Genomic DNA, 25812 nt, shown 5'->3' with positions numbered 1-25812 from the left:
TTCCCTCTTCCCTGCCACTCCCTCTCCCAATTATGGATTATGGATGTTACAATTTATGTAATTTAGTGGATTATGAATGTTATAATTTACTTAATTTTGGACATAGTTTAAGAGCAAAAAAAATCAATAACATTAGGGGCAAAAAAAATCAAATCACCTTTTATAAATTATTTAAAATTTTAAACTCTCCGAACATACTTGGAAATATTTATTAAATTAATCAAAATTCATGCTTAATAAAGACTTTGTACTTTGTCCTCTAATCTAGGTTATTGTTTTGGATTATAAGTTGGTCAGAAAAGATTTATTTTTAAGGATGAATAAAGAATTGATTAAACTAAGGAATAAGTTATCAGTGGAGTATAGAGAAGGAGTATACCAGTTTTTAGATATGGCGAAGTTTCATGTTAATGATTCCAGACGAATAAGATGTCCATGCAAGAATTGTATGAATTCAATTTGGGAAAAAATAGATATCGTGGAACGACATCTATTAACGTATGGAATATCTCCCTTATACTGTGAATGGGCATATCATGGAGAGTCAGTAAACTTATCTAAAGGTTTTGAAAGTCATACAACTCATTCAATACAGAATGTTGAAGTAGATAATATAAAGGGTAATGTTGTCGAAGAAAATTAGATGTTGAATCTTATAAATAATTTACAAGTTCCAATTGAAAACGAAGATGCAAATGAAGAAAAGATTGATAATGAAATGTCCTCTAATGGTCAAGAAAGAGATACCACGAACTTATTCGAGAATTTAATGACCGAAACACGTAATGAATTATACCCTGGTTGTTCGCAATTTTCGCCCTTGAACTTTTTGGTGAAGTTGATGCATATCAAAGTTCTCAATGGCTGGAGTAAAAAATTGTTTGACATGTTGCTGGAATTGTTAAAAGCAGCGTTTCCCGCTGGCACCGCTATACCTACTTTCTTTTATGAAGCCAAGCGAAAATTGCGTGATTTAGGCCTAGGTTATAAGTCTATTCATGTGTGCAAATATGATTGTGTATTGTATTGGAAAGAGTTTGCAGATTTGCAACAATGCCCCATTTGTGGCAAGTCTCGGTACAAAGTTAATGATGGCAAGGTAAAAAAATATCACATAAGATATTGTGTCATTTTTCATTGTTACCGAGATTAAAAAAATTGTTTGCATCGAAAGAAGGCGCTTCTGACATGAGATGGCATGAAGATAAGCGAGTTGAAATGGAAGATGTATTGCGACATCCAGCTAATGTAGAGGGGTGGAAACATTTTGATCGTGAATTTCCTCATTTCGCTTTAGATCCCTGAAATGTTCATTTGGGATTAGCTTCAGATGGGTTCAATCCGTTTGGAAATATGAGCACTTCTTATAGTATATAGCATGTGGTGATAATTCCTTATAATTTTTCCCCTTGGAAATGCATGAAGGAAACAAACTTCTTCATGTCTTTACTCATACCTGGTCCGAAATCTCTTAGAAAGGAAATTGATGTTTACTTGCAACCGTTGATTGAAGAGTTGAAAGAGTTATGGACAATTGGTGTGCGAACTTATGATTCTGTTACTGGTGAGTTTTTTCAACTATATGCTACCTTATTACGGACGATAATGACTTCCCTGCATACGGTGACCTATCTGGGTGGAGTACAAAAATTTATCAAGCATGTCCAATATGCAAAGAAGATAGTTTGTCCTTTTGGATAAGAGGGAAAATATCATTTATGGGACATCGACGTTATCTTCCAGAGAATCATAGTTGGCGTCGAAGTAGAAACATGATGGAAAAGTTGAATGTAGACCTTCTTCAGTCGTAATGAATGGAGAAGAGATCTTACAACAAATAAATACGTTAGATTTTTCTGTGCTTAGCAAACATCCATCGAAGCCAGATAAAAAAAGAAAACGAATTCTAAATTGGACTAAGAAAAGTATTTTTTTTTCAACTTTCATATTGGTTCAGACTATTGTTATGACATAAATTGGATGTAATGCATATTGAAAAAAACATATGCGACAATTTGGTGGGCACATTGTTAAATATTAAAGGAAAGACAAAGGATACAATCAACGCTCGATTAGACTTACAAGATTTGAAGATAAGAAAGGACCTACACTTGATACAGGTTGATAACAGATTTGTAAAACCAAACACAGCGTACACATTAACTAATGGTGAATGGATTTTGTTTTGTAAGTATTTGAAATTAGTGAAATTCCCTTATGGATTCGTGTCTAACATATCACGATGTGTGAATGACAAAGATGGAAAAATATCGTGGCTGAAAACACATGACTGTCATGTGTTGCTTCACAGACTACTCCCTATCGGTATTCGAGCATATCTACCGAAGAACGTATCCACCGCTATTGTTGAATTGTGTACATTCTTTCGCGACTTATGTGTAAAGACAATATGTGTAAGTGATTTGAACAGGCTACAAACAGACATCATAGACATACTTTGTAAGTTGAAGAAAATATTCCCGCCTGCCTTACACCTTGCAGTTCATCTACTATATGAAACCCAAGTGGTGGGTCCAGTTAGTTACAGTTGGATGTATCCTATTGAAAGAAGTTTACGAATATTAAAACAATTTGTACGGAACAAAGCACGTCCCAAAGGGTCTATAGCGGAAGCATATACAATGAATAAATCATGGAACTTTTGCTCATGATATCTAAGTTCGATTGAAATGAGATTCAATAGAGATGAACGAAATGATGACAACATTCCGGATCATGAGATATTTGGTGAATTTGAATTATTTAGGCAGAGGGTACGACCATTAGGGGCGTCAACTTTACGGACGCTATCAGTGAAGGAAAAACGTATCACACATTGGTACATTTCAACAATTGTAAAGAAATAACAGAATATCGCAAGTACATTTCAAACTTTATAAATTTCTAAGTTTTAGGGTAAATCCTTTGATATAACTTTCAAATGATCAATTTTGTAGGCAACACTTAACGTTAATTTGTCGTGAAGCTTAAAGTGCCTCTGACTTATATATAAGACATCAACGCAAATTTTTGGATTGGTTCAGATCTTAGGTATACATAGTCATTTTGTAGGCAATAGTTGAGAGATGATTCATTTTTCGTAGTCATTTTTAATGTATAATTAATTATCAGGTTCTACAACGGTGTGAGAGAAGATATCTCCAATGATTTCTTTTCACTTGCAATGTGATCTTCATCTGAGGTGCGCTCTTACAATGGATGCATTGTTAATGGGGTATGGTTTCACACAGTAGAGCTTGATAATCTTTGAGCTACACAAAATAGTGGAGTCCTAATGGCCGGGGAGATTAGTGGGAACGGAAGTGTGGATAACAATTTCTACGATGTTGTAGACGAAGTATTAGATTTCCAATATGCGAACAAAAGTAATGGTTTGACACAAAATAGTGGAGTCCTAGTGGCTGGGGAGATCAGTGAGAAGACGTGTTTTTTTGTTGAAGTGTAGATGGTTTGACATGGATAACAACAAAAGTAATAGGACACACATGGATTTAGGATATAAAGCGATCAATACATCACACTTTTGATATGTCGATGAGCCTTTCATCTTTGCTATCCAAACACAACAAGTCTTTTACATTGATGACATCAAATATGGTAGCAATTAGAAAGTTGTACAAGTAGTCCAAAATAAGCGAATATGGGATGTACTAGAAGTGGATGATGTTGAAAATGCACAACTAGATTTACTAGAAATTGTTGGTGGAGTCCGAATGGATGAAATCATTGAGGAGGTTACTTTATGCAGAGTTGACGTTGATTCTATAGTTATGGAAAGACCAATTATTGGACATGGCGATGATGACTTCATAAACGATGATGAAGAAGAACTATTATCTCCCAATAACAGTTTAAGTGCTGATGAATAATTTGAATTAGATTACGAAGATGAGTAATAATGAATCTACTCAATTCTTTTTTTCTTTTTTTTTTCTATTTACACGTATTTCATATTAATTTAATATTGTTTTGTCTTTTTTGTGTTTGTATAGATACAATGTCAACCCTTAATAGGCAATAGAAGGCTGATGAAGAATTCTAGGAGATATATCTAGGCAACATGGGATCTTCTGTGGGTGACACTTCAGGTTAGTATATTTTGAAATATATTATGTTAACTAAAATACATCATAAACTGTTTTAAATTTTTTATTCCTCATATAGTAGCTCAGCATCCACTTGGAGGAAACGCGAGTATTCGCGGAACATCGAGTTGGAAAAATACGTCAAAAAACATGGTAGAATTACAATCGTGATAAATGAGGGGGAGACGAAGCCGATTTCTCAACATTCGGTACGATTTAGTAATGCGATTGGTGTCGCCGTGAGATCTACATTTCCAGTACGATGTCATACTTTTGCTGAGGATCCAAATGAGTTTATAGAATTGGCTAAAAATCAGTTGTTGGTCAGTAATTATAAATTTATTCTTTTAGAGTCAATTGTAGACTAAGAGTCATGAACATCATATATGCTAATTCTTCCTTCATTCTTTTGTAGCCTCATTTCGAACTTGATCTATCTAGTCAATGACTAACCTAACATCAAATGCAAAACTCCTTCAAAGAATTTAGAGCAGATTTGCACAGACATTACAGGAAATGTGGAGATCCTCAGCAAGCACGTGCCAACTTGCCTAGCTGGCTTAAAAATAAGCCAGAAGATTGGTATTTTTTGTGTGACCACTTCGAGAGTGAAACGTTTCAGGTTAAAATAATTTAGAGCGTGTTTCATTTATTGCATTTACTATTATAGAATATTTGTTATTTATTTTTTTTGTTGAAATGTAGGAAATGTCGGAGACGAATAGGAAGAATAGAGAGAAATTACCGTTCGACCACGTAGGTGGATCGAAGTCATTCCTCCAAATTCAGGCAGAGTTGCAGGCAAAGGAAGGTCGAGAAATAGGACGTATTGACCTATTTAGTGAAACACACTCTAAAAGTGGCAAGTTTGTGAATGAGGCAGCTGAAAATGCATATGTAACATTTTTTGTTTTACTATCGTGTTGTTTTTCATTTCTAACTTCAGTCGCTCATACTTACACATTTAATTAATATGTCTAGAATAAAATGTTAGAATTACAATCCAACCTCATTCTAGAAGGTTCTCAACCACTAAAAGGGGATGAAATCTATGAGACGGTTTTGGGTAGACGACCCAGATATTCAAAAGGCCTAGGTTGGGGCCCTAAACCTAAGTCAAGAAGGGTTAGCAACTCATCGAGTTCATCATCTACTCAAGGAACGGAGAGGGGAATGGAGGAATTGAGAGCCAATTTCGAACAGTCTCAGTCGAGGATTAAAGAACTTGAAGACGTTCAGAAAAAAATGAAAGAGGATCATGCAAGACAAATGGAAGCAATGGAAGAAATGATTGAAGACATGATACGATCACAAAGAGGAGGCCCATTGAATTAGGAGTTCTTGTGTGTTTATGAATGTTTATGAAGTTCTAATGTGTTGTGGGGAGTGGGTTGAGATTGTTTAGATTGTTTTGAGGTGAAACTTTGAGTTTTATGTGTGTTCGTTCTTGTTTATGAAGTTTGAATATGTTGTGGGGGTGCGTAGAAATCAGTTGTAATCATTTTGGAGTTGAATTTGTGTTTTTTTTTTTTTTTATGTTCGGGAGGTTTTATGTTTGTCGTGGGGGGATTATACTCGTTTTGTCATTGAACTTGGAGTTTTTGTGTGTTTATGAATGTTTATGAAGTTCTAATGTATTGTGGGAGTAGGTTGAGAATGGTTTAAATTATTTTGGGGAGAAAGTTTGAGTTTTATGTGTGTTCGTTCTTGTTTATAAATTTATGAAGTTTTGTTGGACGATTATGAAGTTCTAATGTGTTCTTGTTTATTTACGAAGTTTGGTTTGACGATTATGATATTTGTGGATGTTTTGTTTATGAAGTTTGAATGTTTTGTGGATGTTTAAAGATGATGACATTTGAATGTTTTTGTTTTATTGTAGGATGCTGTTCGGAGATGAGGTTGGACGATTGTTCAAGATGCTGTGTTCCAGACGTGTTCCAGCCGTTGTTTTCATTTTATTTCTTTTATGTATTTGTGAAAAAAAATTTCTTTTATTTAGTATCGACTTTGTTTTATTATAGGATATTGTAATTTTTGATTTATTTGTTATAGTATGAACTTCATTTTCTTTGTTTTATTTATTATGTGAATCTGTTTAAGTTGGTTAATTATTTTACAGATTATTCAGATCAAATTTAAAAAAATTACAAACTATAAATTAAAGATATTTAAAAAACAATTTTCAACTAATGAAGGAATTCCTCACGCATATTTTACTACGTCGGGAGTTCCTATAACTCCCGAAAAATAAAACAAACCGTTGGGAGTTCCTGTAACTCTCGACGCATGAAACAAACTGTCGGGAGTTTGAGAACTCCCGACGCATAGAACAAGGCATCGGGAGTTAGTCGAAGAACTCCCGATGCATGTATAGGGCGTCAGGAGTTCCTCTCCTGACGGATTTTTTCGACCAAAGTCTCGACGATCCATTATTCGTTGGGAGAGGCTCTCGACGATCCATTTTCCACCCTTTCCTGATGAATTGTGGCGTCGATCGTAGTTCGATTTCTTGTAATGTTTGATAATGATTTCATTTTTAGTTTTATGATTTTTAAATTTATATTTGTTTCCTCCAAATTTTCAATTACATGGTTACAAAAAAGTCAAATATAAGTCAAAGTTGTGAAGAAATTAATCAAAACAAGATTCAAATACATAAAAGAAAAAGATGGCCACAAGGGAGGGAAGAGGTGGAATTAATAAAATTGAAAGGAATTGCTAAAGTGGGAGAAAGTTCCATTCCCTTGAATTAAAAATACAAAGGGGTTTTTGTTGAGAGTTTGATGTAAAAGAGGAAAAAAAAAAAAAAAAAAAAAGAAGAAAAAGGAAAAGGAATTAACTTTATCCAACTTTGAGTGTAGTGATGTCTGTCTAAAAAGTATGCCTTCCACCAAGGTTTTTCTTTTGAGTTAATTTTATATATTAAATCACTTGTGTGCTCAATAATTTTTGTTGGATGCTAGTCAAACCTTAAATCAAGAAGTAAAAACTATTTTGTTTTTAAGAAATTATATATAAATATATATGTTTTTTTAAAAAAATTTGTGAATATATTTTTCATTTTTTTTAAAAAAATATATTTGAGTTTTTAGTCAATCTAGAAATCCCATTTTTAGTTTAAAATTAAACTTATATTTTAAAGACGTTCTTAAAATGTAGATTGTAAAATAAACAAAAAAAATTTAAATGTATTTTTTATTTGAGAAATTTTCACGAATAAAAAAAATTGTCAAGCTATTTACAATAATAATAAACAAGGAAAAAAAAAAAAATACTAGTAGACACTATATACTTTTATCAACTTCTATCAATGATAGATTTATATCAATTTTTATCATTGATAGTATCAATGATAGACTTCTATCAATTTCTATCATTAATAGACGTTGATAAACTTCTATAACCTCTTTTAATAATAGTTTCTATCAGTGTTGATCACTGATAGACTTCTATCAATATTTATCAATGATAGACTTGTATAAGTTTTTATCACTGATAGACGTTGATATACTTCTATCAGCGTCTATTTGTGATAGTCATGGATAACAATATCTATCACAACTATAATTAAATTTTACTATTTGTATAAATATTTTTTCTTATTTTTCTATATTTAAAAATCTTCCTTTTTATTTTCTATTTTTAAAAATTAAGATTAAAAACACTTCTTCTATCTATGGTTTTTTCTTTATTTTCTTATTTTAAAACATATTTTCAAAAATCAATTCGATTTTTTTTTTTTTTAAAAAGCAGTTTTGAAAATTTGATTTTATTTTTTAAACTTGGCTTGAAACTCAAATGTGTTTCAAAAGGGGGTGAAAAACTTATAAAAAAATAGTGAGAAAACATGCATAAATTTTAAAAATTAAAACCTAAAGAGAAATGGTTATCAATCGAGACTAAATAGTCTTCGAATATAAATATAAAATCAATTTTATTGAGATTTTATTAAGAAAGGAAAAACCACATTTAATTTTGTAAAATTTTCACGATTGGAAAAAATGTTAAACTATTTATAGAAATAACAAAAAAAAAAAAAAATACTAATAGATACTGATAGATCTATCGACATCTAGCAGTGATAGACTTCTATCCGTTTCAATCACTGATAGACGCTGAGAGACTTCTATCAGCTTCTATGTAAGAAGATTACAATTTTCCTATTTTTTTAGATAAAAATGTTGCTATTTTATATAAATAGTTTCTTTTATTTTCCTATTTTGAAAATTTCCTTTTAATTTCAATAAAAAATGTTTTCCTTAAACTTTATTTTATTTTATTTTTATTTTAATTTTTGAAATATAATGCCATAAATAAACTTAAAAGAAAACTAAAATTGAATCAACTCTAAAAGTAAAAAAGACAAAATTAATTTTCTTTTAAAAAAAATCTTTATTTTTGTTGGTTAAAATCATTTGTATGGACACAATGTGTTGTATATTTTGGTTTAGTTGCCCAATATAGCAATTTTATTGTCTTTTTGTTCATAAACATAAAATATATTTAACTATTATGGTTGAATAAAAAAATAGAAAGTTCAGAATCTTTAGTTGTCGTTGTTGTTGTAGTTAAATGTCATTTCAGCAGGCAGAGTGTCTTTGATTGTTTACTAAATAATTCATGACAACAAACATAATTATCAAAAGTGGGGGCCTCTCCCTATGAGATTCTTAAATGTATTATATAGATAAATTAACTGGAAAAAAAAAAAAATTCTGTTGGCCTTGATTTTAGAATTTTACATTTTTACATTTGAATTTTGAGTTTAATTTTCATTTGATCCATAGACTTCAATTTATTACATTTTTACCCTCAAATTGTTTACTAATATTCATTATGTTATTTTTTTTAAAAAAAATATTGTAATTGAGGTTCATAGTATGAACACTATGCCAATTGAGCTACGCTCTTGTTGGCATTCACTATATTATTTAACGTTAATTAAGTAACAAACATTAATATCAATGACTAAGAGTAGGTATTTATTAAAAATGAAGGTTAAAGTGTAAAAGTTGAAACTCATTGACTAAATTGAGATAATACTCAAAACTCAATAGTAGAAATATAACATTTTAAAACCTAAATATCAAATAAAAATTAAATTCAAAATTCAGAGGTAAAAGTGTAACATTTTGAAACTTAGGGAGTAAATAGAAACTAGATTCAAAACTTCGAGACCAAAGTTTAAATTACAAAATTTATTCTTTGAATTTTTAAATTTATAGCGTCATAGTTAGTTTCTAAACTTTAAAATATTGATAATAGGATTTTAAACTTTCAATTTTTTATCTAATAAATTTCTAAAATCTCAATTTTGTGTTTAATTAATCTTTGATTTATTTGACCTTTATTAAAATTTATAGGTCTACTATATGTAGAAGGTAAAAGTTTGAAGTTGTATTAGATATAATAATAATAATAATAATAATAATAATAATAATAATAATAATAATAATAATAATTTTCTATCAAATAGATCAATTAGTTTTTTAAAATTTTGAATCTGTTAGAAAATTATGAACACAAAAGTAAAAGTTGAGAACTCAATATAGACATTTTTAAAGTTCGTGAACCTAATAAACATAAAATTAAAATTAGTTCAAAGATTTATTAGATTCTTTTTATCTTAAAAAATCTTTTATACACGAATTTTATAATTCACTAACTAAATTTATGATATAATCTAAAATATATAAGTCAAAGTGAGTTTAGCTTATTGATAATTGACATGCATGCTTCCTTATTGTTTATTTAAGGTAGAAGTTAGATCATTCAATCTCTCAATTGTTGTGTTAGATATGTGTGTGTGATGTGTTTGTGTATGTATTTATGTTTATATACTTAATGGGTGCCTTGAAATTGGAAATGGTAAAATGGTGGACAAATTAGTTGCCTATTCTTTCTTTCTTTCTTTTTAACAGAAATCTTGTTTCTATTTTCATTGGATTTTTTTTTTTAATTTGTGTTGATGCCAAATTTTAACTAAGAAAAAGTACATCTGACCTTCACGTGACAATAACAATAAATTTGTAATTTGAGAAAGAGAAAACTATGAAACAAAGAAAAAAAAACTTCGCTAAATGAATAAGAGAACTAATTAATAGAGAAGAAATCAAAAGTTCTTAGATAGCTCATATATGGAGCCATAAGAGTGTATTGATAGAGGATTTGATCTAGGGTTTATCTTAGTCCTACTAGGATTGGAATATGAGTTTCGTAATCTCTTATAAATTAGGATATTAAAATTTATCCTATCTTATTTTATCTTAATCTTGATTCTATCTTATTTGAATTTTTTGCTTTATTCCATCGGGCTAAAATTAACCTACAACATGTTTTCTAATGATAGAATGTTGTTTTGGTTCTTAGTATTATTGTTGTTTTTAATTGGATCCCTAAGATTTATATGATAACTCTATTTTTATTGCTCTCAAAAGCTTTAATAATTTATAGGTATCGTTGTCAGCTTCTTGTTACAAATAATGAGAAACAAGATACAATCTTTTCTTAATTAAAATTTTTAAGCTACACCGACTAAGGATCTACCGAAATTGGATATCTACCGAAATTGATGAGAAAGAAAGAAAAAAAGAAAACAGAGAAGAAAAGAGGGGCAGTTGCTAGAATGTTTAAAAAGTTTTTTAAAATTAGACAGACAATATTTATTGATTTTTTGAAGAATGCCAAACTTTTTAAGTCCGACTCAATTTCACTAATGGGCTGAAAAAAAATGTCAAAAATACCCTCACTTATTTGAATCAAGTCGTGCTCTTCCTCAACGTAATTTTAGGGTTTCACTCCCTCCGATTTCTTCTTCTCTTCAACGCCAATGTCGAGACCATCATCTTCCCCTCCAATTCTCTAGCACCATTTTCACGTCGATTACAAGCTGATTCCTTACCCACAAAAATATTCCTCTTCCCTTGAAGTTGTTGTTTTTGCTTCAACTGGGAGAGAAGAATGAAGTAAGAATATATTTAGGAAGATTGCTTCAAAGGTTCCAAATCTCCTCTTAGATCTCATCTTGCATCTCACTTTCTATCTCAGACTCTTTACTGTCGTGAGCTGTCTCGTGAAGTTACTTCACGAGACAAACTTCACGAGACAAAGTTTGTCTCTCATGAAGTAACTTTGCGAGACGTCTCATAAAGTTTGTCTCGTGAAGTTACTTCATGAAACAAAAGACAAAATGTGAAACTTGAACTTGGGACCCTCACGTAAAGTATTTCTATCTTGAAAACAAACTGTGAATCCGAATCGAATTGAATGGCTTATATGCGGTTCGGTTCGGCTCGAATATAACATATGGTTCGGTTTGATTTTAGAAAAAACACTTTCTAAAATTTTCGGTTTGGTTTCAGATAAAACACTTTTTAAAATTTTTAGTTCGGTTTGGTTTGAGCTCCAAACCAAACCGACCGAACTATGAACACCCCTATTTCTTGTCAGACAGTTTTTTGTTTGTGATATTGTTATTTGATTGCAATTTGATTACATTCTAATGAAAATTTATTCAATCCATATATTAAAAACAAATGTCAAACAACTCCAAAATCAAAATGCAATATGATAATAGCAATGTCATTTATATACTAAAAACAACTCCAAAATCCATATACTAAAACTTCAAATTCTTCAAAAGATGTTCCATACAAACACAATATTGAGCTAATGGAAACACATTTAAAACAACTTTTGAAATGCTTATATGTCTATCAGAAACAATAACTAATCCATCTCGGTCCCTGAAACAAACTTTTAACTTCTAAAATAACCAGTTCCAAAGAGGTATCCTTTTCTGATTCTACTATGCTAAAAGCAAGAGGAAAAGTTTGACTATTACAATCCATCGTTGAGGCAGTTGGTAATGTTCCAGCATATTTACACTTCAAAAATATCCCATCAAAAGAAATACTCGGTTTACAATATCTCTAACCTTCAATTGATGACCCTATAGCCATAAAGCAATATTTAAAATGTTCGTTTAGATCTAATTCATATTCAGTAAATGACCCTACAAAAAAATGGAGAAAAAGAAATAATTTATTATAAATGTATGTGCAATCTATCAACTGATTACTAACTGATTACTAACCGATTACTATATAATTAGTTGACTGATATACCAATAATAGGTATATAAGTCAACTAATTTACTAACTGATTACTAACTTATAAGTATAAAATCAATCAATGACATAACAAAATAAGTGAAAAACAAACCTGGATTCATTTCTTTTAACTTAAAAAAGAACTTGGAATCAAAACATAAAATTCATCGACATATATAATACCGATTATGGTAATCAGACAGTAATCAAATATTAATCAGATAGCCATCAATTGACAATAAAATAGAAATCACAAAGTATTTAATATCTGACAGTCAAATTGCAATCAGACAACTGGAAATCAGGTAGAAATAGATGAAAATTAGATATAAATAATCTCAGTGGAATATAATTTAGAAAAATTGAAATGGAAAGAGAACACAAAACAATCAAAGAACAATAGAATAATAAGAACACAAACTGAAACACAAAATCTATAAACAGAGAAATTGAACACGAACTGAAACACAAACTACAAATAATCTTCAACCAAGAATGAATTTCAAGAAAACAATCGAACAAACTATCTAGAAAAAAATAGATACATCAAACACAAATTGAACATAAAATCGAACGAAAATTGATGATGAAAACAAGAAAAATCGAACTACAAGTGAGAACGAACTTTAAAGAAACAATCAAGCAAAACTTTCATCTCAAACAAACAAAGCAAACACAAACCGTGAACAACATTTCTACAACTGCCCCAAATCTAAACCACTCAAAGACTGATTTTGAAATTAACATTGTTAACGCACAATCGTGAATAAGAAGGAGAGGACGAAATTCAAGCCAAACAATCAAACACAAACCGTGAACAAACCGTAAAACACAAACCATAAAATGGAGAGATCTGCTCCAAGAATTCTCAAATTGATGCTATTCTTGAAAATCTTCAACAGTGAATGATGCAATGGAGAAAACTAATAAATCAAAATAATCTTGAAAGTGATTTTAGGAAAAAAATCGAAATCGAGGAAGAAACACTGAAGGAAAGAAGAGAAAGAACGCGTAAGGAAAAAAAGTTAGAGAAGACGAAATCATTAATTTGATACCCAATGCAATTCCCCAAGATATAAATATATTTCTAAAGCTCTCTTTTTTTTTAAAAAAAAAAAAAATTGTCATTGTTTTCTCCTAATTTGTTTTCAATTTTCATCTTTTCTATATAAATACATTTGAAACTTACCTTGAATTTCAAATCAATTCAAAAAATAGAAAATAAGTTATACGGAAAATTTTCACAGATAGAAAAAATGTCAAATTATTTACAAAAATATAAAAAAAAATACTGATAGACATTGATAGATTTCTATCAGCGTCTATTACATAGTATCAGTGATAAACTTCTATCAGTTTCTATCACTGATAGACACTAATAGATTTCTATCAACTTCTATTAACGAAAATTAAATTTTTTTTATTTTATATAAATAATTTTCCTTATATTTTTATTTTTGAAAATCTCCCTAATACATAACTCAAAATAAAATTAAAAACAAGTTGGCTTAAAATTTTTAAAACCATTCTTAAAAGGTGGTTTTTTTTTAAAAATTTATTTTTAAAATTTTTTTTTTTAAAAATTTTTTAATCCTTCCTACAAAAATTGGCTTGAATTTTTAAACCATTCCTAAAATTTCCTTGAATTCTTCTTTTTAATTTTTAAATATTAAAAATAAAAAAAATAATCAAATAGTAATCCAAAATAGAAAATTAAGATCTGTTTGATAATTATATAAATTTTAGTTTTTGGTTTTTGTAATCTCCCATTCCATTGGTTTCTATCTTATGTTATCTATATTTTAGGAGTGTTTTTCAAAATTAAAGCCAAAATTTGAAAACTACAAAAAAAGAAAAAAGTTTTCAGGTTTTTAAAGATTAGTTAAGATTTCAAATGCTTACATAAAAGATGTGAAAATCATGAGTAAGAAATTATGATAAAACAACCACGATTTTCATTAAAAAAAAATGCTCCATTTTGCAATCATTTTTTTTTTAAATTAAGTTTATAGGACACTATTTTCATCTCCAAATTTCTTCATTTGTTATCTATTTTTTACTAGTAGTTTAAAAAACCAAGTCAAATTTTAGAAACTAAAAAAAGTAGCTTTTAAAATTTGTTTTTGTTTTTAGAATTTGGCTAAGAATTCAACTATTATAACTAAGAAAGACAAAAATCATGATAAAAATGAGGAGAAAATATGCTTAATTTCTTAAAAAAATCAAAATAGTTATCAAACGAGCCTAAATAAGTCCTATGAGGGACCTAAATTTTTGAATATATATACATGAACCAGCTAAGAGAGTTAACAAAAAGAGAGAGCACTTAAAGAGGATTTTGTATGTTTATTTGAAGTAAAATGTACATTTTTTTTTAACAAAGTCCTACCAAATTTGCTCCTAATCTTTTTGGTTAATAATCCATCTTCATGATAATTATCACTTTATTTTTGATAAGTTGGTTGCTTAGCTTGGTATAAATATGAGCCAAAATTGTCATTTGCAAAAACAAATTAAACATGATAATAATAAATTAAAATTTCCCAACTTTTTGTAAAATATTTCGTCACAGTTAGGGGGCCTATTCTTAATATTTTATCTTGCCAAATTACTAAGCCTAATAATAAGAGAGTTTGAAATTTTAAATACTTCCAAAGCAATCTCCTTGATTCAAGGATACCTAATAGTATAACATGAAATAACTACAACAAAAGTTGCTTTGGTTTACTAAAAATCTGTAAAATCCTAAATAGATTTCATTTTTGATGTATGTCACTTTTTCTTTTCTAATTAGAGGAATTATGATAATATTTTGGTTTTTGTACATTGGGTTCATTATATTTTATTCTTGATGTAGGTCACAAATTGTAGCACACCAAACAAACAACAAGATCATAATACAAAAGTTGGTAACCTAATTTGGTGCAAAATCACCTATATATTGGTGTGTCCTAGTTTCGACTTAGGCTTTCCTTAAGTATGAGATCCCCTTCACTTTCATCAATGCTCTAATTAAAGCATTCTTTTGAGACCCCCTCAAACTTAAACATTTAGGCTCCCCCCTAAATGTTCAACTATACAAATAATGTTTTTAATAGATATCGTAAATTCTCTATCTTCAAATACATAAACAAAACAATTTATATGACTGCCTACTTCAGACTCTCAGTCGAAAATGTGCAATAGAGGGATTGCATAAGGAAACGAGTTAACTACAACCATTCACACTTGAAAACATTACCTCTGTATTCTTTGAAGATCGTCGTGAGAAAAAACCATTCACACTTGCTTAACCTAAAAATAACCTAAAAACAAACCCTTGTGCTATATTTATATCAAGACATTTTTTTAGGAAAACTTCCGAAAGAAAATAAACATCAGAAACGAAATAAGGAAAAATTTAAAAAACGATAAGGAGGTATCTACTGTAAGTTAACAATGTTACGACCAAAGTTATAGCATTCCACAAGACAATTATCAAATATGTAAAACAGATAAACACCAGAGATTGGTAAACAAGTTCGGTATAAATCACCTACGTTTGGGGGACAGTGTACCCAGGAAAGATAACTTCACTAATATCAACGATGAGCAATTACGACACAATATTTGTCTGTAATAGATGTACGATTACAGTGACTCTGGTATAATTTTAGGTGTGAAACTCCTTCTCACGATGTCTTAGGCTCTCCCTAAGTGTATTACAAGTGAAGCAAATCTTAGGCTCCCCCTGAGATTGACATTCCCTTTCTAGTCGTGAGCTCACCTCTAGTCGTGAGACTCTTTCTCACTTGTAATGTATCTTTCCTTTTAAGAACAAAGTCCCCTTTGTTCGAATGGCTTAGGCTCCCCCTAAGCTTGAGAAACCTTTCTCAAAGGATCTTCTTACCCTCGGTGTGAGGAACACAAAGTACGTCTTCAAGAAACTCAACTCTATCAATGTACTATAATGTTTATTGAATACATACTTAGTTGTTTTTATTTCAAACACGAGCTTCACACAAAATAAAATGGCCAACCCAAATGATAGGACTAATTATCCTATATATGCACAAAGGAAATACAACGGGCATTCCTAACTTCCATAGAAATGCAAGCTAAAAAGAAAAATAATAAGACATCAAAGGAAACCACCAATAAAAAAAGTATTTTGCAGGATTAACATTGTCGAAGACATTCCTTTTCTTGAAACCTCCAATTCATAGACACATCTCATACCAACTGAGATGCTTAAACAAACATTAGCAACCATACAAACTCTAACAAATCTCCCTTTAGCAATATTTTTTAGGCATCGACAAAAACAGAAATAATCAACATAGTTAGACAAACGATAGTACAATGTCATTGAAATAGATCATCACAATATGGGAAACAAACCACACCATTCATAACATCAGCAAGAAAAAAGATCACCACAATAAAAATAATAACTTCTCCCCCCTTTTTTGCTATGCTTAAAAAAAAAAAAAACTAAATAGGAGAAGCAGACAAGCAGATATCAAAGGTCATGTACACCAAAGCTTCCACCCTGATCAGGATCATCACAAACGTTATGAAGAAAATTCAACATGTCATCCACCTCAGATTTGCGAGTAGAGATATTCTGAGTTAAAACACCAAGATCTCTTGATTCATTTGCTAACACATTCATTACCTTTTTCCCGCATGGAGTCAGAAGAAACATTCAAATTGGACCACTTGTGGTCACAGGGACATCAGTATGAACTAGGTTGGGAACATATTTTCCCTAATACAATCTACAACTGAAGGACAAAGCAGGAGGAAGAGGTCCAGGAATGTCAGAGTCCTTGAGAAGATCAGGCTTTTGAATGAGTAGAATCCCACAAATAAGTCTATGAAAACACAAGCAAACTTTGGTGGCTTGAAAAGCAATGTAACATTTAATTTGATTTAGGATAAAAATACCATAGTTGAATTTTGCCCTAGTGTCAATTTGATACAGAAGACTTGCCAACGTAGTAGAGAGATCAAATCTGTGAGAAGTGGATACTAGTTCTCAATCCCTATCTTATGAAGCAGCACATATTTCACACTAAAATCAGAGTAGGACAATTGACCTTTCTTGGGCCATGCACATTTGACTCCCTTTGTGAGTTAAAAAACAAGATCGGACATAGATGGTCATTGTTCAGTGACATTTTCAGGAACTTGGCGATTAAAAAACTAGTTAATGAGAGAGGCCAAAAACACAAAACAATGTCCTCTCACATGAACCTTTCTGTAGTTCGAGCTGCAAACTGGTGAGAGAGATTTACATAAAATTCACAAGCTAAATAGGGGTAATATGACCCAAGGTTCAACATAGAGGAAACAATATTAGCCTTTACAAGTAAATTGATAATTTGTAGACAGTCTTGTGCTTGTTTAGAAAGGTTTCTTTTAACAGCAATCCTCCTATTTACAATAAACTTCCCCATCTTAGCACTATCCTCTGAGGGGAATGATATACCATCTAAAGGCACAACTGGACATTTTCTTTTCCACTCTCCTCTTGGTCTCAATTTTCTGAATATTCTCATCTAACATATCTTAAGGATCTCTTTCAAACATATTTTCTTCTTCATCAACCCATTCTGAGTTAGAAACAATTGCATTCTGGGCACTTGGCTTTGAGGAACCAACACCATCACTAATACCCTTTTTGCCTAGATTTTTGCTTCAATTGACTAATTGGTACATTGTCGTCGGATGATTCACTAGTAGAACTGGAGGGGCTCTTACTAGCTTCTTCCTCCTCAAAAGTATTTTTTTACTCTCCTCAACCTTATCAGACATATTACCTTCAGTTTTATTTGCAAAACATGCTTGACTGGAGTTACTTTTATCATTCAGACTTTTTGAATTCCCATGATCATCTTCCTTTTCAACACACTCGGATTCATTTAACACCCCAGATATAATAACATTCAACAACACATTTAGAGGCTTAGCCTCAACCGTTTCAACATTTTGAATAGCTTCATTGATACTGGACTTGACCCTTCAAACAGTTGGATTACTTTCAGTTAATTTATCTTTTGACGATTCTGTAATGTTAGAAATCCTAAACCGTTTTACTTTACTTTCATCAATTTGAGTTTGTTCTATAGTCGCAACATGCATGTCATCCTCAACCATAGTAACATTTTCATTTTTAAAGTCAACAAAAAGAGGATTATTACCTATAACATTCTGAAGATCAGACGAAAGATGGGGATGTTCAATTTCAGCACCAGGACCCACAATGTCCTCCATGGTTAGTCTAAGGGAGGTCTCCCCCTTCTTCTTCTTCTTACCTTTAGCTTTTGTCACATGAGTTTTTCATTTTCGCTTTGCACAACGTGAAGGAATAACATCACCTTGACCCAACATCTTGCACAATGCAACATTCTTCTTACCAGATGAAGGTTCTTCTTACCTTTACGTTATCTCACTTCTTTTTTAGTTTGAAATCTGATCAGCTTCCACAACATTTGTTAGAAAAATTTCATTGGAAGATTCAACGATCTTCTTTTTGTTTGCCTTTCTTGTAGTGCACCAATTTTTTTTTAGAAGAATGAGTTTCTCTTTATGTTCTCACCATTTTGTTTGCAACCATCAGAGAGAAACCACGAACACAAACGAAGTTGAAAAGATCGTGGGCATACAAAAATTCAAAATTTCTTTCATACGAAAACACAATTGACGAGAGTTATTATGAAAAACATAAGCAATAGATATTTTTTAACTTAAACTGATCTGCTCTTCGACATGCATTATGATTATGCCACATGTCCTGCTTCGGTGAAATGGGCCTTAATCCCTTCGCAACCCACTTGCAAAAATTGAGTAGTTGTTACAAATCAATTGTAAAGAGATCTAGGGCAGTACATAGAGCCTCAAACCTTTTAACATCTAGTTCCTTTGTGAAGATGTCAACAATCTAATTTTAAGTTCGAATATGTTTCACGATGATATGTTTACTTTCTACCAATTCTCGGGTGAAATGGTGTGTGATGTCAATATGTTTTGTTTTATTGTGTTGTACTAGGTTCTTAGAAATATTTATGACACTCAAGTTGTCACAGTAAAATGTCATAGCATTTTGCATGACATCGTATTCTCTGAGCATTGGCTTAATCTAGAGAAGTAGAATGCAACTACTTTCTACAGTAACATATTCGACTTCAACAATAGAGAGAGACATATAGTTTTGCTTCTTGCTAAATTAGGACACCAAATTGTTTCCCAAAACAAAACATCCACCAAAAGTTCTTTTTTGATCTTCTGAGCTTCCAGCTCAATCTGCATCACAGTAGCCTACCAAGGAGCTGTTAGTGTCAAAAGAGTACAAAAGACCATACTCACCGGTATCATTAATATATTTGATGATTCATTTGGCACCTAACAAATGACTTGCTTTAGGTTTAGCTTGATATCTGGCACAGACTCTTATAACAATGCAACGTCTGTCCTACTAGCAGTGAGATAAAGTAAACTCCCAATAATGCTTCGGTACAAGCTCCCATCAACACAAGACCCATCGAAGTCTTTAGACATTTTAACATGTGTAGGAGTAGGAGTTCTCTTTGTACGAGCCTTTTCAAGCCCAAATTTTTCGACTGTGTCTTTTACATTTGAGAGATGAATTTTCCATCCTTAAGCTACTTCATCTGGAATCCCAAGAAATATGCCAGTTCATCCATCAAACTCATTTCCAATTCAATTTGCATTTGATTGACAAACAAATCTATGAAGTGTTGAGACATTCTTCTAAACACTATATCATCCACATAAACTTGAATAGTCACAAGACTCCCTTTTTCTATCTTCACAAACAACATTTTGTCAACTTCTCCTCTCACATATCCACGCTTAAAAAGAAATTCAGATAGGTGATCATACTAAGCACGAGGTATTTGTTTCACACAAAACTGAAGGAAATCAAGCACGAGGATCTCCATGAGCAGCGGAAGGGATCATTCCAAATTCCATTTGAATTGAACACAAACAATTACAGTCTAAACAAAAACTAACAAGTCATGCACAAAAAGAAATTACAACATGCTAAAAGATTATATAAGGGATAGAGCGCATACCTTTAAAGAACTATTATTCAAGAATCCCTCGATCTATCTACAATGCGTCCACAACAACTCTCGAACAAAACGACCGGAACAACATGACCACGAACACAATGAACAGCTCCTTGAACCTAATCGAGTCCACTCAATTCACAAACAGAGTAAGGACACCACCAAAATGATTACCTTGGTATTCTCGGTGTGAGAATTTAAGAGTTGTGGGCTCTGTTTGATCTTAGCTTGAGGAAGAAACTGGAGGTCTACGATCGAGCAAGTGGGAGATAAGAAGCTGGTCTATCGTATAGACAATGTGCTTGATCGTTTAGTAAACAACAACCTATTACATAGACTATGCTACTCGATTGTGTAGCTACAGTTAGCTGAGTGATTATCGTATAGTCAACTATACATGATCGTTTAATCTGTGAATGCTATCGTTTAGTGAAACTCTTTCACTTGATAGCTTGTCTCCGTGAGAACTTTCTGAATGAGGCAACTACTAAATTTAGGAAAACAATTTTCCTTTTACAACACAGTTACCATAAAACTTCCAATAACTTCTCACTCAATCGGTTATTAGAGGAAAAGAAATTAATTACCATATAATTAATAAATTATAAATAAATATGATAACCAACTTACCATATTATATTTATAACCTATAGTTTTAATATTTCATCATATGAAACATATAAACCATAGTTCTTTTTCTATTTTATGGTACTTAATGTAAATCATATTTACATTAATTCCTCCACTTGATGTATCTCATACATCACACCAGTTATATCACATATAATTAAATTTCCTCTTGTTAATTTGAACATTTCAAATCAACCCCAAAATCTGATTCTCAACTTGAATCCATTGAGCTACCAAGGGGACCTTATGGACTTGTAGCTTGAAGCTCCAACAGTACGTGAATAACTGACTAAACTCTTTAGTCACGAGATCCACCATCCGTTAACTGCTGAGCATTCCACTAAAGACCGACAGCTGCACTCTTCTCACTACAGATATATTTTCGTGCCCATATTAACCAATCAACAGTGCGATAACCCTTCACAGATCACTCGTAAGTACAGTTGAGCCAATTTATCGTTTTGCCCTTGTAGTTACATCTAACTCCTTAAGTACCATTGATTCCTCTAATGAACAATAAGTCATAGTTCTATTATGACTGGGTCCTCTCTTCCAAACAGAGGATGTGGCCACTATGTTCAAGACCCGGAATCAGCCTTAAGGGAGCAATCTATCTACTTACCCCTGCTTCAGGGAAGGAGTGAATTCCGTCTTGTGTAACTGAGTTCCCAGCTCCCCAATCAGAAAAATCCCCAAAAAGGTAGGCTTGTTGAGTTGGCAATCTGGCCACTCTCACTCCCTAATCAAAGGACCACCCTCAGATGCAGAAGTTTCCAAAACATTCAGGATTAAGGTCATGTAACCTATGGTCGTTTTAGTGAGATGTAAGTCTTAAGTATCAACGGTGTTATATAAAGATCAATCATCCCGTGATCCAGTCTTATACAAACTCTTTGTATAAGACACCCCCGCTCGCATGACTCTACATGAATGGTCAGGATCAGACCATCTGTAGTAGTTTATAAAGTTTGTAAACCTCTACAAAGCAGGTCGTATCAGTAGTGTCACCAGGATAAGGTATCCCTCCTTTATCCTTATACTATAGACTATTTAGGTTATTACTTAAGGCATGATCCACTTGTATATCTCATATACATGCTTCAATTTACATAAAATAACCACGGATCTTTGTTTATTGGATATGAGTAAATGTACATAAAATAACACATATTTTATTAATAACAATGTGTACAAACTGTTCTACGAGACTCCGGGAGAATTAGGACACCAATTCCAACACATATAGGGCTTTTCGAGGCTTATCTTGAGTTGTATGTCCTAAAACTCGTGGTTTGTAAACATTAAACATATTCTATTTTACAATAAAGATGTTATTGAGGTTTATTCAGCAAAAGATGTTATTGAATAAGTGAATTACACCTTTTAACCCTAAATCCAATAAACTAAGAACTGCTGGCTATAACATGAATACTTGAACTTTATGTGAAGATATAAAAGTGGATCAAGTTCGAGTAATAGCCAAAACTGTCTATAGTATAGGGATTTGGTTGGGTACGTTATCTTGGGGATACTATAGATGCGGCCCACTTTGTATTAGATACAAACGATGTGATCTTGAATCATTCATATGGAGACATGCGAGTGGGAGAGTCCTATAAAATGAGTTTGTATAAGACCAGACCACGAAATAGTCACTTTTACTTTATAACGTCGTTTACTAATAAGACTAACCTAGGTAACTCGATTTTAATCGTGAGCTAACTATGAACTCCTATTTATTCGAGATTATCCTTTAATATGCATGAGCAAGAGTGATTCAACATCGCCCACTCCATAAGCTTCTCATTTTAAGGGTAAGAATGGGTAGATAGTTGAGGACATAGTTCTGCAAGATGAAATTCACTCCTACCCATTTCTAGGGTTAGTAGATAGGTCGTTCTCTTAAGTGCTGATTCCAAATCTTGAACAAGGGGCCCCACCCTCTGATTGTCCTGAGAGGGACTCGATTTGGTGGTTGGACCATAAACCAATTGTTCATTAGATGGTTAGTGGGACTTAAGAAACAAGATGTAATTACAGGGATAAAACGGTAACTTTGGCCCAACCGTAATTATGAAAAACCTGTGAAGGATTGACTTACTAATTATGGTTAAATCAAGTGGACAAAAATATATCTACAATGAGGAGAGTGCAACTATTGGGCTTTAGTGGAGTGTTCTGGTGGTTAACGAATGTTGGTTAATTAGGTTAAAGAGTTTAGCTGATTAATCTTGGATTGTTGTAGGTCATGATTTGTAGGTCCATTAGATCTCCTACTAGCTCATATCAGACTAAACTTTAGGACAATGTGATGAAAGAATTTGAAACGTTCAAATTTAGTTTAGGGAATTATCATTAATTATATGTGATATAATTGACGTTTAATTGTTGAATTAAATGAAATTTGGAGAATTGTAAATATTGTACACATGAATAGAGATTTATGTTTAGGATTGGTGTTTTATTGATTTAATATTTGATATTAAATTAATTAAATTTTTTAAACTTAGTTATATTTAAAATTAATTATTTGAATTCATTTTATTTAAAATTAAATGTTAATTTATGAAATTCAAAAATTAAAAAATAATATTCTTTTTAAATTGATTTTATGAAAATTAATTTAAAAAGAAAAGAAAATTGGAAAGTGGATTTTCCCACTTTTTCCACTTAGTTAACCACATCAATTCCCACTTAATTAAATATTTTTTTGTGTCAATTTTTGGTGCAATTAAGTTGCATAAAATCTTCTTTAAATAGATGATTTTTTAATTGCAAAAAGGTTCATACAAAATTGATTTGAGAAGCATTTGTTCTTCTCAAATTTTTCTCCAAAAACACACCAACTCTCATAATTCCCTTCAATTTCTCACGCAATTGGATCCCATAATTTGTTCTAAGGACGGAAAATAGCGGGAAAGACTCCATTCGTTGTCTATGACTAGTTCGTAATTAGAAATTAGCAAGGAGTTATTGAAATTTTGAGTTCTACAAAGGTTGTAACCTCAAAACCCTAATTTTGTCCTTTGAACTTACATGTTTGATCCTAAAAATTAATATAGTTAGAGTGCTTAAGATCCAAATTGCATCTGCATGCACGTTGTTAATTCTTTCAGCTTGTACACATGACTAGGATGAACTGGATCAATAAAGCCTTTAGGTTGTTCAACATAAACTTTTTCATTCAAGTATCAATTAAGGAAGACACTTTTAACATCCATCTGATAAAGTTTGAACTTTAGCAGACAAGCAATACTTAGCAGCAGTCTAATGGCTCCCAGGCAAGCCACAGGAGCAAACGTCTCATCAAAGTTAACACACTTTATTTGAGAATATCCTTGAGCAACCAGGTGGGCTTTATTTCTTGTAACCATTCCATCTGTATCAAACTTATTCTTGAAGATCCATTTAGTGCCAAGTACATTTACTGAAATAGGATGAGAAACCAACATCCAGACTTGATGTCTTTCAAATTGTTTCAATTCTTCTTGCATAGTATTTATCCAATGCTCATATTTTAAAACTTTAATTGCATTCTTAAGTTCCATAAGAGATGCGTAACAAATGTTACCAATCATTTGTAGGTAATCCACTTTTCTTCTTCCTAATGGAAACTCCGAACTCAATATCTCCTATAATATTACTGGAAGGATGATTCTTCAAAATTCTACTAGAAGGCTGCTTAGTATGCTTTTGATCTTCTTCATTATCCGAGACTGTGCTATGATCAAAATTTTCAGTAATGTCACAAGAATTGTCATCAATAATTGATGAAATAATTGGTTTTTATTTATACACATCTGTCACAATAGACTCATCATCATCTTCATTTGCCTCAGCAACAATTTTTCGTCCATTTGCATCATCTATGACAATATTGATGGATTCCATAACACTCTTTGTACGCTTGTTATAAACCCTGTAAACTCTACTATTTGTTGAATATCCCAAGAAGATTCCTTCATCACTTTTGGAATTCCATTTTTTCTTTGGATCTCGATCAACTAATATATAATACGGATTGCCAAAAATGTGAAAATATTTTATATTAGGTTTCCTCCCCCTCAAAATCCATAATTTGTGTAGTCAGTGCCAGGACGGATTGCAATTCAATTATGTATATGGAAAACAGTACTCAGAGCTTTGGCCCAAAAATGATAAGGAAGACCAAGCATAAAGCATAGCATGAACCATCTCCTGTAGAGTGCGGTTTTTCCATTCTGCTAAGGTGAGATGGGAGTAGAGAAGTCATGATGTATATCTTCAGAATGAAAAAATTGATCAAATTGACTGTTTTCAAACTCTATGCCATGATTAGTGTGAATGCGGATAATGTTCAGCCCTTTCTCTATTTACAGTTGAAGACATAGTGTCACGAGCACCTGGAACGACTCAGACTTCTCTCTTATGAATTTAACCCATATGTATTTGGAAAAATCATGAACACAGACCGTGACATATCTTTTCCCACCAAAGCTATCTACTTATATGAGCCCTATGAGATTTAAAGGATCTAAAGTACTCTAATTAGGTTAATTTTAAAGAATAAGCATGCAAGTAAAATAAGAACAAAGGGATAGAAGAAATACAACGTTTGTAGACTCAAGTCTTCTCCAAATCAGCTCCAATCTCCTCATGAACGGTTCGTAGATAGCCAAAAGAGTCTTTCCGACTATTCTTCAGCCTTAAAACGAGATGGTGGGATCTGGTAAGTGATTAATTTGGAGAGAAAAAGGCTAAGTATTTGAGAGAAAATAAGGTTGAGATTATCAAATAATCTCATAAAATTCCACTTGGTCAAGAGTTGTAGAAAACATAAAATTCTTCCTTTTAAAGGTCATTTCATGTAAAACATGCAACTTTCAGTTTGATGAAAATTTGACA

General features: G+C 31.8%; 1 protein-coding gene and 1 pseudogene across 1 annotated transcript; both read left to right on the top strand.

The window, feature by feature from the left end:
* Nucleotides 1–316: 316 nt before the first annotated feature.
* Nucleotides 317–1192, top strand: LOC150033685 (uncharacterized; annotated as a pseudogene).
* A 3377-nt stretch (nucleotides 1193–4569) lies between these two features.
* LOC150033684 (uncharacterized) lies at nucleotides 4570–5441 on the top strand. Its single transcript, XM_090317022.1, has 3 exons — nucleotides 4570–4728; nucleotides 4812–5003; nucleotides 5088–5441. The coding sequence occupies exons 1-3, from the start codon at nucleotides 4570–4572 to the stop codon at nucleotides 5439–5441; spliced, it is 705 nt and encodes a 234-aa protein (XP_090173148.1).
* The last annotated feature ends 20371 nt before the right edge of the window (nucleotides 5442–25812 follow it).

This window comes from Benincasa hispida, chromosome 9 (genome assembly GCF_027475165.1).
Source record: "Benincasa hispida cultivar pf3 chromosome 9, pf3_genome.v1.1, whole genome shotgun sequence".
In the NCBI taxonomy this organism is placed as follows: Eukaryota; Viridiplantae; Streptophyta; class Magnoliopsida; order Cucurbitales; family Cucurbitaceae; genus Benincasa; species Benincasa hispida.
The sequence above is the reverse complement of the archived record's forward strand: the minus strand, read 5'-3'. Positions and strand labels throughout refer to the sequence as shown.